Below are 16,982 nucleotides of genomic sequence, written 5' to 3' on the forward strand. Positions count from 1 at the left end.
AATGCAAAGTTCAACAGACTGATTGTTAGGTACACATCCGTTTCAAGGTTTCTAAGGTGTTAGTCACGTAAAAATAGTTTTTCAAAAAACCATCTCTGTCCTTTCTACACAGTTTCTTATGAAACACACATCATGCCTAAAAATGTCATCATCCAAACAGAAAAGCAACCCAAAATCTTTATAAATCATAAATATGAGAGGCCTGTGTGTGGTCATTTAATGCATTCAGTGGGATGAAACAAAAATAAAGCAGGAGGCGTGGAGCAAGAGACAGGCAAAAATGGCATCCATGAGAGACTCTTAACAAATTTATGAATTTTTTATTCTAGCCACATTTTGACCCTTCTCAGATTAATACTGTATGTCGTTTGGTGGGAGATTACATTGGAAAAACATACTTTTTCAGCCAAATCCCAGATAATATAGTGCTTTGACCTACTTAAAATAAGTTGGGAGAAACATTGGAGTCCAAATCTTTGCAGGGTAAAAACTTGATGTTTTATTGGTTTGGCTGACCTTTTAAAGACACACACCTCCCTATCAGAATTATAGGTGTGCTATGGCGCCAGGCCATCAATGTGTCATCTGTGATCAATGCTTTTCCCTACATAGAGAGACAGCCGTGAACTCACTGACAACTACACCCACAGAGACAGCATCCCTCCTTCCTTCCTTCCTTCTCCAACACAAACACATCCTCTGTAAGGTCACCTCTGTCCCACAGCCCTTAACACACAACTGTCCCTACAATTAGATGTGGCTCAGTAAAAAGCCTCTCAGATTTAAGAATTGGCTGCTGGGGAGCCATGAATTTAATGACTTGCACTACACTGAAACTGAATGTCTACAGATGATGAATGGCTTCAGAAAGAAAAGCAGGTTTTGTAGTTAGATGCACACCTTTAATCACACACTCACGTCTCCTAAATCAAGAAGTGAAAGCCTTTAAATAAGAGAAGGGACATTCATTTTCACTCCCTCTAATTGACTTTAGGGTTTTTATAGGACAACAGCGCCATTTTCAAAATATCAGGGTTATCATAGTTCCTGGGTCAACATGGTAGAAAGACTAGACTGGAAATACTGTGCTTATTAGTGAGGCTTTCTCTAGCATGGTGCTGGTTTTCATTTCTTCTTGCACCGTACCAAACACTATTTAGCTCTAGGATTCCACAGAAACTTTAACACATTGTGTACACAACTCATATATGTCAAAACTTCTTACTTTCTGGGCTCACATTCCAAAATTGCCAGTATTTATTATTGTTTTTATTTATTTTTTTCATCAATCTTAAAGAATAACAGTTACAGTATAAATTTACAACAAATATTTCAACAGTGGACAAGATTTAACAGTGGAACCAGCAAAAATGAGATACTGCAGAGGGTGAATAGATGGTTGGTTGGATAAAAATCCTTTTTTTTTCATCAATCCTTATCTAAATCAATCGTGAAATTTATAAAATTACGAGAATAAGGTTATATAACGCAAATAAATCTGAACGAGAATAAATTTGAAATTATATGAGAATAAAGTCATGGTATTACAAGAATAAAGTTATATTATGACTTTATTCTCATAATACTGTTTTATTCTTGTGATACTACAACTTTATTCTCATATTATTTCAGCTTTATACTCTTGCAGTTTCATTCTCATAATATTTTGACTTTATTCACAGAATTTTATTTTCATTTTTTCAATTTTCCTACCATGGTCCTTATACTCCGTCAAAATAAATCTATAAACTAGACTCCCAAGATTGTCCAGGAATTTTCAGAAAGCACTGGAACCCGAATACAACAAACTTGTTCCTACAATTACAGAAAAAGTCAAGCAATTCTGTAGGGGTTAGAGTCAAACAACAGACTTGGAACAGGTATGTAGGGATTCAGAGCAATGTCCGGAAGAGCTGTGACTATGTACTGTAACAAATGGTACATCACACTTTAGTTAGAAACCATGGCTGACGTTGACAAATGGGGATCATTGTGTGAGGCTGCTTTTACGCACACACGAGACAGCAGCAGTTTAGAAATGTTCCCTCTGTGCAGCCAAGAGGATAAACTGCTGAAAGAGAAATAATTTAGAAGCAGACGGAGAATGGCTGGCCAAATGTGCAAAGTAAACACTAGGAATACCAAGAGGTTCAGCGATATCAGGCCTGTAGTCATTTTTGTGACATTATTAATTGTACTGATTGTGTCTGCTGATACTTTGCAAGATCTCAGATCCTGACATGTTTTTTTTTATTTTTAATAATTTCTTTCAAAATTCCCATATTTATTTTAGAATTTAGATGTTGCCATGTTTCTAGTACAAATTGATGAGTTATTAACAAGCTCTGGCATAACACTGAGCTGATTAGCTGTATGTGTTAGCATGCTAACACTAGCAACAGCAAACTCTGTCAAACTATGTGGATGACATAGTTTACAATTAATATCATGATACAGTTTGGGTTTATTGTGATACATAACATATGTTGCAGTATTTAAAATCTGCTCTTTCTTACCTTGATAATGCTGTGGGGTTTTTAATGAACCTGTGACCCAGACTATGACCCTCCTTCCAGCAACAGAACAAAAGCAACTAAGTCTGCAGCTGTTCTCCTTCAAAATCCAACAATGGAAGCAATTTTAAAACAGTTCAAACTCCAAAACAAAGCTGCAGTTTGGCAGCATAGTCTTAGAAAATGATAGGCTGGCAAACATAGCTGCAAAAATTAACTAATTCTCTAAAAACAAATAGAAATAGATAAACAGATTCAACTGACCAAAAATATTCTGTCAAACACATGAAATAAATGAAAACAATTGATACAGTCCAATGGTGCATGTAGGAGTGAAGAACTAAAACATCAGACAATTTTCAGTGTTCAATCACTGGAAGAGCAGTCTTTTAAACACAAGCCACGCTTCATCAAGAAACCACTGCAAATAATAAAATAACAGGATCTGACACAATATTATAGCACAGATACAATCTGAGCACCAACATTTCATAAAACTATTCAGGAAGGAGCAATTAGGACTGCAGCCTACTAGCACAAGTCAAATTGTCACAGAAAATAGTGCTTTGTAGGTTTAAAATAAAATACTGTACAATGTGATAAATAATGTAAAAATCATTTTTCTTTTGTCAGATTTTCAGCCAATTTTAACTTTCAAAGAAACCAATCAGTCTTAATGAAGGCCAGCTGAAATTTCTAATCCAGGATAAAGCGCTGTTTGCTTACCATCTCTTCCTTGTCATCAATCTTTGATCAAGGCCTGCGTTTCTGTGCATACAATACAGATCTGAAATGCTTGTAACCCTTTTTGGTCTGTTCATGGTTCCAACAGTATCCTCATGTTCCCTTTCCTCACCTGGTGAACAACTTGTTGCTCTGGAATATTCCTCGAGTTAGATCTCATCCATGGAACAAAGAATGATACATAAAATATGTCCAGCGACATATGTACTAAGACATATGGCCAAGTCCTAGTACAACATCTTTTCACTACTTTTCCAAAAGATTTCAATTTCTAATGGACAAAACATACCACAATATACACTAACCCTAAGTGACTGACTCATTTTAAAGCCTAGCACATATTAAAATACTAGATGTTTCCAACACACCGTATTTATGCCGGAGAAGCTGAAACACCTACACAATGCAGGTGTGGTGCTTAGAAAACTAACACCAGGTGTGCAGAGAAAGACGAAAGCAGCACTGACAAAAACAACCATACTATAGAAATACAGCAAGAATACCAAACCAAAACACACACATTAAAACCCAAAGACCATGACAGCAACATAATTTGCAAGTTAATGATGCAACAAAGAAACCAAAGAGGGCAAAGTGTCTCCTCTTTCATATTCATGTTCTGCTGCTGTGCACCCCTTCTCTCTTCTGCAACTTCATCATCCCTTTAGTTTATGTCACTCTATAAATTACTATTTTGTGTTTCTCTTGCTCCGTCTCTGTGGCCCTTGGAGAGAAAACAGAGCTATGAACAGCAAACAGATCAGGAGAAAGTCGTACATATGCCTCAGTGGGCTGATGTTAGCTGCTCGCTTTGATCTTTAGAAGCTTATAGAGGTATTGAAGTGTTTTCTTTTTTTTGTATGTTTGTTTTTTGTTGTTTTTTTAAAGGTTCTTGCCAGGTTCTGGACCAAGTTGCTGCTTCATTTATTTCTGTACCATGTCACACCCAGTTAAGGCTTAAACTGCCCAACCAACTGAATTGTACCAATTTACAAACATTTTTATACAGAGTAACTTATTATTTCCTGTCTTTTTTAATCTACCAGTAACCTTTTTTAATTAGGTAAGTTAATAAGATCAGAATGACAGATTCTTATTTATTATGTCAACCACGAAGTTACACTTGAAACCAAAACTTTACATGCACCGAAAAAAAAAGACACACATCTCACTGTCTGAAATTAAATGAGTCCAAATGTCTCTTGTTTTAGGTCAGCTAGAATTACCAAAGTTACTGTATTTCTATTTGCTAAATGCTGCAATAATAAAAGAAAAAGGATGCTTTATGTATCTTGATAACCAAGTATTTTTACTGAATTATGGAGTTACTATGTTCAGAAACTGCATTGCTCAAATCTTCCTTTAGTATAAATTACATTTATTTTTCTGAAAATGTATAAAACCTAACAATTACATTGCAGGTATAATCACTGTTTGGGTCAACTAGCTTTAATGAAATATACCAGATTTTGATCCCTTCTGCAGACCAAAATACCTATAAGCAAGCTTGCATTATGGGTGGCATATAACCCCATCTCAGCGGAGAAGATATGAGTAGATTATAGCTTATAACTTTAAATCATTGGCTGTCAAAGTGGGTACAAAGAGACTTGAAAGCTTGTATGACAGGACATGTGTCATGTACAAAATAGCAAGAGGCAAACGTCTCACTTTGATTCACCAAAATAGTCAGGAATATAGATACCACAAAGTGCAAATGTACAAAGTGGGGGAAGTAGCAAGACAGCCAGAACCTGTCTTACCACTCTTAAACATGCCTTTTTGTGATTTAGTTAAAGGACAAAAAGACATTAGATCACAAAACAACATATTCAACAACAACATATGTGTATGTTGAAAATATTTAACCATAATCTGCTTTCCCCAAGACTTCTGCAAGTGTTTTTAAAACCTTTGCAGTGACGGAGTGTCCCCTCTCTGTATTTGTGATGTGACGTGTGGGACAGACCTGAGCCAAGTGAAACATGCAATGTTGTGTTATTATTAAAACCTAGTGACATGTATGAAATGTGAAATAAATAAATTATCTGCATAAGCTGCATAATCGATTCTGTTTTTGTGGAAAAACAGCTACATCATAAAAGAAAAATAATAATAATATGGTTCCCTCAGTTATGTTTTCTTTTCTTACAAAGGAGTATCAGTCTGTAGTGTGATTGTGACTTAAACTGATTCAACTATGATGCGACCTATTACCTATTACTTGTTTGATTTCAAATTACTACTAATAAACCCACAGCCAGAAATATTGTCAATTCATTGATGCCTCTGTCATTTCACATAAAAACTCAGATTTCCCTCTGGCATGGTTTGGTGAAAAATGCAAAACTTAAACCATATTCATCACTTATGAAACTGCATAACTGATGGTGGTGCATAACTACAATTAAAATCCTCAAAAATCTAATATTTTTTAAAAAGATAATTATGTTCCTGACAAAAAACGACAGTAAACCATACTTTTTTTTTCTTCAACCATTTAAAGACTCACAAGACTGAATGAGTATTCAGTTAATACAAACCTATGGTCTGAAAGCTAACCCTTGCAAAACTATGCCATTGAAACATGTTAATGCTATTAACATCAATCAAATCTATAGTAATGTGAAGGTAATTTTATTGAATTTCAAAGATTCATAATCAGATGGTTTCATTGCCTGAGATAAAGCTAAAGCTTGAAAAAGACATTTAAGGAGCAAAATTATAGTCGATAGCTGAATGATTTATGCATGCATTGCCTGCATGCTTGAGAACACAGAAACAATATCATGGCAGCCACTTAAAGACATATCGTAGGTTCATCCTCTGAAACGCAAGAAAGAAAATGATAAGGAATCCACTTTTATGAGATTTAATAAAGCTGATTAATCAAGACATAAACAATTGAGAGAGTGGTACTTTTGAAATAAATTTATGCCAGTGAAAAAATTATGTGATGCTTTTAGAACCTAATCAGTCCAAGGTAAAGCACTTAACTTTTTCACATTTTCTCATATCGCAACAATAGTCTTCAATGTGTTTTATTGGTGGTTTTATGTAAAACACAAAAACAAAGCAGCAAAAATTTCCAAAGTTCACAAAACATACAGAAATAAATATGGAGAAATTCAAGGATTTCTAAAGACTTTGACTGTTTTTGCCATACTCCATGTTCAAGACTATTGAACTTTTATCAACAGACAATGATAACCTAAGTAAGATACAGTTTTTAAATGGCTTAATTTCTTAAACTATTTAAGAAATGGCTGTCTAGTCCAACCTTCCCCACTATGAAAAGGCTAACCCCTATGTTAAGTCATGAATTTTCAGGATCTTTTTTTTTTTTGGTTAACAATTTCATTATTCAGTTGCTTGACCCATAGGATCAAGCAATCACTTAAAATAAGTTGTCTGAGAACATGAGGCAGAAAGAAAAATCTGAAAAAGCAACACATCATGCCTTGACCTGAAGACATTCAGAAATAAAGTTATCCATATATCCACCTAGTAATGGGTACATTCAAACCTCTAAGGCATTCCAGCTGCAGCAAACTCAAATCAGAGTTGATCTCCACAAATTGAGAAAGCATAGAACAGAGAAGGACGTCAACAGCTCATCTATGGGTCACAAAGAACCCAAAAAACATTCAGAGTACTGCAAGAATCACTTGCTTTGGTTAAGATCTGTGGTCAGAATTTAACAAAAGGAAAGAGGCTGGGGGAAAAAATGCATCTATGGGAAAATTCATGGAAACAACTAACCATAAAGAACACAAAGACTCATGTCATATATGATATAGAAAGAAAAACATTCTGGTCATGCCAAAGACTTTTGTGGACATATTCTGTGAACAGACAGGGCAAAATTGGGTCAACATGTATCATGTCAAACATGGAGGTGGTAGTGTGATGATTTGGGCCTGTTTGGTTGCTTCAGAACCTGGACAACTTGCCGCAGGTCATGGAACTATGAATACCACTGCCTAACAGAAAGATCTGAGGAACAATGTCTGGCCATTATGTCTATGTCTGAATGACTAAAAGAAAAAACAAAATAAGACTACTCAGTCTGAAATTAAATACAGATGGGATAGTGTGGAACAACCATAAAAAGGCGCTTCATTTTCAAAGGTCCTCTACTGTGACTGAACTTACTAAATTATACAAAGATTTGTCCAACATTCCTCCACAGCAGCTTTAGAGACTTATGTTTTGTTAGCACAAATGCTTGATGCCAATCAAGGCCATCAGTTATTAGAATTAGGGGACAATTACTTTGCTCACAGAGGGCCAGGTCGGTTTGTAAAGCTTTGTTTCCCATCAGTAAAACAGATTGTCTCTTCAAAACTCCATTTCATATGAAAGTTCTGTGACGAGTGGATAATTACTTTTTGGCAGCAGTGTAAATCCACATAAATCCACATCAAATGTGACCATATGCTTGTTGCTGTGTGAAAATACATCACCCACCTCCTGTAATGTCCTTCTCAGTCTTAAAAGCAGGGTTTTGACCGCTGTGCATTCCTGCTGCATCAGTCTGAGCGGAAGGCTCTCCAGCCCCGGTGGTAGAGGGTCGTCATCCTTCCCTAAACCAGGCCCCACGCTACATTCAGTGGGCAGCAGACTGGTTGGTCGACTGAGTTCCCTGGAGAAGAGGCAAAGAGAAGTAAAAAAAAAAGAAATAATAATAGCATGAACCAGCGTGAAAACAGGATCATTGACCTGGCTTCAGCTCTCCCTGCTGCTGTCCTTGTTGCCATTGGTGAGCACTGACAGTGTAGATGATACATTCTACAGTAATGTGGCGATACCAGCTGTTTTGTGGTATCCAAGTAATTCCAAAACCCCTGTGTGTTATCGTGCGTGACCAGTGAAAAAGGCACAGACATCGTCCAATTGTGTGACGGCATGTGTGGGCGTGTGTAGGGGTGTGTGTGTGTTCAAGTAGCTCTCTCAGTAGAAGTACACAAGAAACTTTAAATACAAGGTGTACAGATAGTCCAAAGATCTCTCTAAAAAAGGTACGTTTATAAAACCTGATAACTAATTAACTTCAAAAAACTCTCTACAAAGCAATAACATTTTAAAGCTTAGACAATTTCATTCACGTTATCTCAAAAGATTCAACTTAACTACTGTTTTAATTAACAATACCATTTGAAAACTACTGTGTTAAAATTAATTGGGTTTCTTGAGCTGATTTTTGGAAGGTTGCGGGCCACCACAGTAGAGAAGTTGTTAACCCTCTTGCTTGGAGCAAGAAGTTATTAGATTTGAATTTCAGCTTTGGATTTTTCTTCACAAAGTTTTCACTGTGCATGTGGTTTTTAGGGATACACCGATTGCAGTTTTCTGGCCAATCACTGATTACTGATCTATTAAAAATTTTGACCTGCCAACTCCGATTTTGACAGATACCAATTTTTTTTGTCTAAAATGTTACTAAATGTAGCAAAACAGTTGATGAGTTGCCAACCTCGTGATGACTTTTGTTAACTGCAAACCTATAGACCTGATCTGGTGGGCCGGTCTGCTACTCAAACCTCTCTGACAGCAGAGCAGAAGAAGATAACAGTTGATTTAAATACCCTTGCTGAAGTAGATAAAATCGGTGGTTAAGATCAGCTTCTCATGTAAAAATCGGCTGATCCCAAAATTAGGAAAATCGGCACTGATAAATCGGTGCATCCCTAGAGGTTTTGGTGATCAAATTGTGTATCGTACTTTGACAAATAAGTAGAAAGATGACGAGAGTGTTAGTTTCCTATGAATCATCAAAATATACCACTGAAACAAAAGACAGATACAGAGAGGTGTAATGGGCGTTTAGTCAGCTGATTTATCAAAAAGGATTGAACTTAAATTTTTTAAAACATCCAATTGGAGATATAAGAAAAGCATACTGACTGTGTACATTTCATGATGCTTTTTTTCTCCCACATGCACATCATTCCTGACATCAAGAAACTGGTTAAATAACAAAACAATTTAATATGCTGAAGTGACCTTAATTTATGCATTAACAACTCCCAGCCAAATTGTGATACTTTGACATCAGCATACATATCTTCACTTTTTTATGACATTTTGAAAAGGTGAGCTGTGAAATACCACCTTCTTGTCTAAAAAAGCACACAGGCACCCTCTGAGTTCATACTCTGCATAACAAGAGAGGGTGGAGAAGGAGTGATTGCAGTAAAAGAGGCAGTCAGTAGCACGTGGAGCTCTTTATCATCAGGCGAGCATGTTCGCTTTGACTGATGGCCATTTAGAGGAGGGTTAGAGGAGATGAGAGACCTTCTGTCTCATTCTTCCAGAAAAATGACCAAGTAAACAGCGGCAGAGAGTGTTAAGTCAGACAATAAATTCTGCTGGAAACTCAATTTTTAGACCAAAAGAAGACTATATCACAAAAATATCAATAACCCAAAATAATTCAGAACTGAATATTCTGAAAAGATGCAACTGTTTCGACTTACTTTTGTCTTTACCAGACCTCCAAGTCATAACATCTCCTTTTTCTTTAAATCTGCAACTCCTCCCAAAGCAAGCCCCACCCAACCCTTCTCCTCAGTCCTTGTCTACCAACTCTTTAGCTTCCCCTTAGCCCATTCGTTCTTCGCCCCCTCTCGTTGTGACAACCACTCCACTGAGTTGATGCAGTATCAAAGCTTCAGGTAGCCCTCTGGGGATTCTGCTGAGCCGCTCAGACAAATGTCGAGGAAACAGGCAGCCTTTTGAGGACAGGTGAACGGTGTCTGTCAAGAGGCTGTGGGTGTTTTTGTCCCCACTCTAAAACGGTAATGTTTGTAGTGTTTTGATCCTGTTTGACATCTCTGGATAAGGTGAACTATCGGCATGCTTTTTCTCCGTTGCCCCACATGCTATTCAAGAGGGATGAGTTGAGCAAAAATAAATGACAAAAGATCAGTCAGTTATTCTTCTCTCTGAGCGCTGCGTCAAATAGCAGAGTGAAGCGCCAAAACAAAGGTTGTTTTTTTTTCTCCCCTTTCTGTCAAAAGATTTTATATTTTGTTTTACTGCATGCGTGTGTTTCTCAGAGGGTAACCCATTTACCCTTTGCCCGACTTTTTCAAGGTTTTGAAGTTTGATTTAGTTTTCTGTAGATGGCACTTTAAATTCTCATGGTAAAAGAAAACCAGCTATTTTATGACACTTTTTGTTAGCCATCTTAGTGTTGTAAATTATTTACATGGGGGAGACTGTAAAAAAAAGACAAGAAAAAACTCATTACATTTTTTCTTAATTCTTATTAATTACTGCCCAGAAATTAATAATAATTTTATTGCAGCACAGTAAAATACTTAAATTAGACAACAGCTCCTGAAATGCCACTTTTTTCTAATTGTACCTCACATATCAGGTTTTACTCACACAATAATTGTTTAAACATGCATGTGTTACATTGTACGTAACATAGCACGGATGGTTTGTTGTTATTCTACAACTGAATAGTTCCATCCATCCATCCATTTTCTTTACACCCTGTCCCTTAGAAGGGTCGGGAGACAACTGAGTAGTTAAAATATATTAATCTCTACATATATTAATCTCTTTTAAAACTTCAAAAAATTTGTAAAGCTCAAAGGTTTTTTTGAAGGTTTTGAATGCAAATCTGATGGTGTTCTTTTTGCTGGGTCTGAAAACAGATTTTGTCAAATTAGAGGATGTTGAGTACAAATGAACAACACACTTCAGATTTCAGTGAGTAAAAGGTTTTAAAAACCACACATTATCAATAAAAGTGTTTCAGAATTAATGTTGCTACTTCCGTCTTCTCTCACATTCCTACAAATTTTACATTTCAAAATTCCATACGTTTTAGACTCAAATTTTCTTGTTAGTTCTTTTCACCCTTATTTTGTGACTGTATTTGAAGAGAAGACGGACGGACGGACGGATTTTGATCTGTACAAATTCATTAAGAGAACGACAAAACTTTAAAACCAGTGGTTAATCTATAATGACAGCAGTAGCTTTGGTAAAGGAGAACATGCTGTTTGTGCGCTGTATGAGCACACTTGCATAACAGCTGCTGTGTGGGGAAAAACAAACTGGTGAAATATGGTGACTCATCTTCATGTTGGGGATAAAAACTTGCACATCACGGATATCTCAAAGACTTGGTTCTTGGTTGAAATTCCCTCCAGGAGTCTTAAGCTACTCAATGTTATGTTCTGTGAATCTGTGGGTGCATGTGCATCCATGCATGTGATTTTTGTGGTCTGTAGTTACAGGGAAGACAAGTTATTTTCCAGCTAAGCATGAGTTTCATCTGTGGGTAATTACCCCACACATACAAGCACGTACACACTCACACAAAGGGAAGTGCAGCAAACAGTAGAAGACAAGTCTGTTCAGTGATGATAGATGCTATACAGGCAGGGAGGCCGTTCCTCCACTCAGGGTCATCTGTCTTTTCACTGTCATGAGCTGGTAGCCAGACACTCTCACTCTATTTCACGTTTTCTATAACTCTCTCTCTCTCTCGCTTCTTTCTCTCTTACACACACACACAAATACACACACAGCACATCTGCAAAGCATGTGATTGCTGGGAATAGGACTCGGTGAGAGTAAGCAATTAAGAGATTATAGAAAGTCCTAATTTGAATTGATAGATGCGTATGTTCTATTACACCAGCTAGTGGTAGAATCTGGTACTACTTGAGCATGTCCAAGTGCAGTTGAAGTGTTTTTGTTGAACGTTTTTTTTAAAAGTATTATTCAGAGAAAGAAGAAAGAAAAGAAAAGAAATGTTTTCTTTTTCTAGTGCACCAATTTTCTCTAAAAGTGTGCACCACGCTCTTTAATCTTTCATTCTTTTTGAGGACATGTATTTTCCTCTCTCTTCTCTTCATTTCTTTTTTTTGTACTCTTCTATATATACATGGTTTTTCTGCCCATTCTCTAACTTCCACTGTCCTCTCCATCCATCTGACTCAGTCCTCTCAGCAGCCATTTTTCAACTGCTGTGTTAGAAGTGATCCATTTCACCCAACCTGAAAAAGCCAATTATCTGCCTTTTTATGACTTTCAATATTTTACCAGTGTTTTATTACAAGGCTGTTGGCTCTTGGTGCTGACACCCGAACACACACACTGGCAATAACCAACACATGCACAGCGAGAAACACACGTACCTATATGCATATTTCCAAGTCTCGGTTTACATAATATTCCGTTGATGAATAATGACTGCATGTCAAATAAACCGCAGGGGATTCAGGTGTGTTATCTTTAGCAGCAGTAAGAAACACTGGACTGCAACTTCGTCAGTCATCAATAAAAAAAGGACACTGTCTCATGGATGATAATTGCAAGGGACACTTAAACACTGAGGCACATTTAGAAAAGCACTCGGTCTCCCCTGCCAAATTTTTCATCATTAAACATTACTGACAACGGCGAACACGTTTATGGGCGGAATCCAATTTGTGTGTATGGCTGTGCTCATGTGTGAAATGCAGACATCTATGCCTGCGCAAGAGAAGTACAACCGTATAGCACGGCTATAAGAGAATGATCACCCTCATTTGTCACTCCTTCTTTCCACCTGACAGAAACGGCGCAGTCATCTGCATTCAGCACCTGAGGCTACGGATGTTTAATGCTGCCATTAAACTCATCTCCGACATAAAGTGCATCTGTGACTAAAGAGTGAGCACAAGCCGAGCTCCAGGCAGTGAATCTAATGTTGAATTCAACTCTCCAGACAGAGAGAGGAAGAAAATTTTAAACTAATGTTATATGGCAGGGTTAAATTTCTGATTAACCCTAATGTCCTCTTTGCTTTCCTATGCATTCTACACACTGAATCAATGCATCTTTTAAACGAGGTCCATGCAGGCTTCCTGTGTGTTTACTTTGCTCTGGCAAAGCCTATCATCGTCAGACTGTCAACGTGTCTAACCACCACTCTAGCCTTGAAAGAGGAAGAAAAGAAGTTGCCGAACATCACTCCAATACAGAATTGTCCCCATTTGACAGTTGAATTGTGCATCCCTGAGTTTCTCTGAATGTAGCATTATCCTGCTGAGACATTCAGAACTCAAGCCAATCAGAGACCTTGTTCTGAGAGTGCAGAGCAGGTAAGAAACTCCCGAGATACATCCCCCTCCCCACCCTCTTATGGGACGTGTACTAACAAGAACTGCTTTTCAAATTCCTTGAAAATATTCTTGATGGACTTCATGGAAGAAGTCCATGAATAACTGCATCCTACAATGAGGTCACTTAAATCTTCCAACATGTCCTCAACGTGAATGTTCCCATGACAAATGCTTACAACTTACTTGTTATGTGAATATTTCTGAGTTGTTTCTGCAAACCTAGATTAGATTGTTTAGTAAATTGAAAGCCAAATTATTTGTTTAGTATCGTTTATTTTTTAAATAGCATCTATTTAACATATTAATGAAATTAAAATCCTCATTTGGATCTAATACTATCAACTTTGATGTGTTTTTATGAAAAAACGATTTCATTCCGAAAGATTTTATTAGTAGATTAACTGGAGGCAATATAATGCAATAAAAATGTATTAGTTAATATATATGGACATTTACTTTATATGCATTTTAAAATGTAAGTATTAGTCAAGTGCAAACAAAGATTGATGTTTTAGACAAAAACTATGTACAAAATATTTTGCAATTATTCAGTTTCATAATTTTTTTTTATTTCATTAGTTAATAAACAATCAAAACTTTGCTGTAAATGACAGAAAATTCTCTTAAGGTCTGATATAAAATTACAGGGCTCATTTGTTAAGACTATTTTCATTATCTATTGGAGTTTCTTTCTGAGAGGGATTTGTGGATTTTGACATCCTTATTGGTAACAAAGCAATACAAATATAGAGGCTATATGTACTATATACAGTATATATACAGTACAGACCAAAAGTTTGGACACACCTTTTAATTCAATGAGTTTCCTTTATTTTCATGACTATTGACATTGTAGATTCACACTGAAGGCATCAAACTATGAATAACACATGTGGAAATATGCACTAAACAAAAAAGTGTAAAACAACTGAAAATACCCCTTATATTCTAGTTTCTTCAAAGTAGCAACCTTTTGCTGTGATTACTGTTTTGCACACACTCTGCATTTTCTTGATGAGCTTCAAGAGGTAGTCACCTGAAATGGTTTTCACTTCATAGGTGAGCCCTGTCAGGTTAATAAGTGGGATTTATTACCTAATAAATAGTCATGAAAATAAAGAAAACCCATTTTAATTAGAAGGTGTGTCCAAACTTTTGGTCTGTACTGTATATATATATATATATAGTTGCTATGATGATACCACTGGTTGTACATCATAACTGCAACATGAGATCCTTCCTAATCTCAACCATCATCACCTTGGATATTTGAGTGATAACCACTATTATTTTCCCTTCAAGATGAAAGTATTCACAGTAATTTTTTCCACATTTTGTTCCGTTTCAGCCTCAATCCACATTAAATTAAATAATCTGTTTCCTACAAAATTACACACAAAAACAAATTTATTAGAAACAGGAAACCAAGAATTTTAAGGAAAAGGTTAATTTAGTACAAATAAGGCTGTAACATAACAAAGTAACTGTAAGTATTTTTGAATTTAAATGAATTGATTACTTGGCCAGTGGTTGAAAATCCTATTGCAGGAGAGTTCAGCTGTGATATCATTTATTTTTCTCCATAAAATGTGGCGACCCAATGAAGAAACCAGAGGGAGTTAACAGAAGAGGCTTGTGCTAGTTAATATTACAACTTGTTGTTGCTTGGAGAGAACAATCTTACTGACATCCCATGTGTCACATAACATATTCCTCTTTCAGAGAATGCTGCCAAGATATATTTTTATAAATATTTTTCTCTTGTGTGGAAGCCTTAAAGCAATATTCTAAAAAAGAGACGTATTATTGCTTATAGCTCAAAAAGCTGGCTGTGTGTTTGTCTGCTATCCATACTTTCTGCCTCAGACATTCTGAGACATGTTACTCTCTTGAGTTTACACTGTTATGCATGCACTAAAGGATCCTCGCCTCTGTTATGTTTTAAAGATACAGTGCCCTTTTGTAATTCTTTATTAGAACTGAATCAATTGGATGCATCTGCACCAAACACAAAGCTGATTTATTTATTTATTTTTGTTATTCATCTTAATCAGTAAATTGTGCGTCCAAAGGAGAAAATTATTTGGATGATGCACCTTGTTGATCTTACTTACTACTTAGGGCCATGATAATATCCCATTGTTTATTCTCAAGCACTGACAATAAAGAATCTGAATTTTAATGACAGTATAATTATATCTCAACTATGTTTGTTTAAATAAAGTGCTGCCTCATTATACTTCAGATGGCCCTACAGCCATTAAAGCTAATATGTTAAAAAAAAAACTATTACATCACATACTATATATTAATTTTCCACATTATAAGATGCTAAATGCGTAATGAGCTTTTAATTTGAGCTTGTATGTACCAAAGCCTGCAGATGGTTCCACAGTGCTGTCACTGTGAAAAACAAAAATAAAAGCATATGCACTTCAGCTTTTCATCTCCATTCTTCCTGTCACAGCAAGGCTGCCTTAGTTCCTGACAGAGACTAAAGATATTGCTTAAGATGAATCATAATTCTGATCTGTTGTTAGTTTCTTGTTGCATTGTTGTCACCACCCGCACAGAACAACAGGACTAGCGAACAAAGGTTTTCCAACTGAATCAGGGCAAAGTTATGATTTAAATTAGATTTAGCTTGAATATGTGTCTCTATTGTTACCAACACGCCCTTCAAGAAGAAAAATTATGAAAAGTCTGTGCTTGAGTTATTACATTTAGCAATTCCAAATACAAGTTCTCCCTACATTATGATGGTAAACTCTAGATCTGCACTCATTTTGATTTTGAGTCTGTGTAATTGTAAGAAACTTGTTCACAATAGGCTGCACATTCTAATAAAAAGCTATAAACTACATATCATACAAGAAGGAATCACCATTCTTAGAATATGTTCATTCAACTGTTTTATTTTGAAGGCAAAAAAAATCTATAATATCACAAAGCTACGTCAGCTATTAATAAGATTTTATATCACAGCTCTGCATTATGGTTTTGTAAGTTGTAAGTAGGTGTTGGGAATGCGCAAAATAAGAATAAATAACAAAAAAGAGCAGGAGGAAAAAGAAGAGTTAATCATTTGAATATAAAATTATTAACTCACTGAGAAACAGGATTAACATATGGGAAAATCATAAAGCCCTATTAATTCCTAAACTGAAGAAAACAAGGTCACAATGGGGAAAAATGGGAGGATGAACAATAAAAACAGGCTTAGATATAATGACATCACTGTTTTCTGGGATAAAACTGAGCAAAAGCACTTCAAAGCATTTCCTTGGGAATCAGGCTTCCACTCTCTGACATGACCAGTAAACAGCCTGGATCTCAATCAGACTAACAATTTATGTTGAAACAGAAATATATTGTTGTTGGCATGGCATCAGCTTGCAGACCTGATCAGTTAAGTGCCAAACAAGACAGCTGGAATCTGATGGATGAAAGATATTGTTTCCTATTACCAAAGTCCATGGCTCAATGAATATAAGCTGTCAGAGGAACCTGAGGAGGCACACTCCCTTCCAAGGCCATTTTATCTTCTTGGTAAATAATAAATATGCAATTAAATAATACAAGAAGACACTAG

General features: G+C 36.2%; 1 protein-coding gene across 1 annotated transcript in view; it reads right to left on the reverse strand.

The window, feature by feature from the left end:
- The window catches only part of ccser1 (coiled-coil serine-rich protein 1), a 144,977-nt gene that overhangs the window by 92,081 nt on the left and 35,914 nt on the right, over positions 1-16,982 (reverse strand). Inside the window, 1 exon segment of the mRNA XM_032578460.1 lies at positions 7,728-7,902. Coding sequence (XP_032434351.1) covers positions 7,728-7,902 — 175 coding nt within the window.

Source organism: Xiphophorus hellerii, chromosome 12, assembly GCF_003331165.1.
Source record: "Xiphophorus hellerii strain 12219 chromosome 12, Xiphophorus_hellerii-4.1, whole genome shotgun sequence".
NCBI lineage: Eukaryota > Metazoa > Chordata > Actinopteri > Cyprinodontiformes > Poeciliidae > Xiphophorus > Xiphophorus hellerii.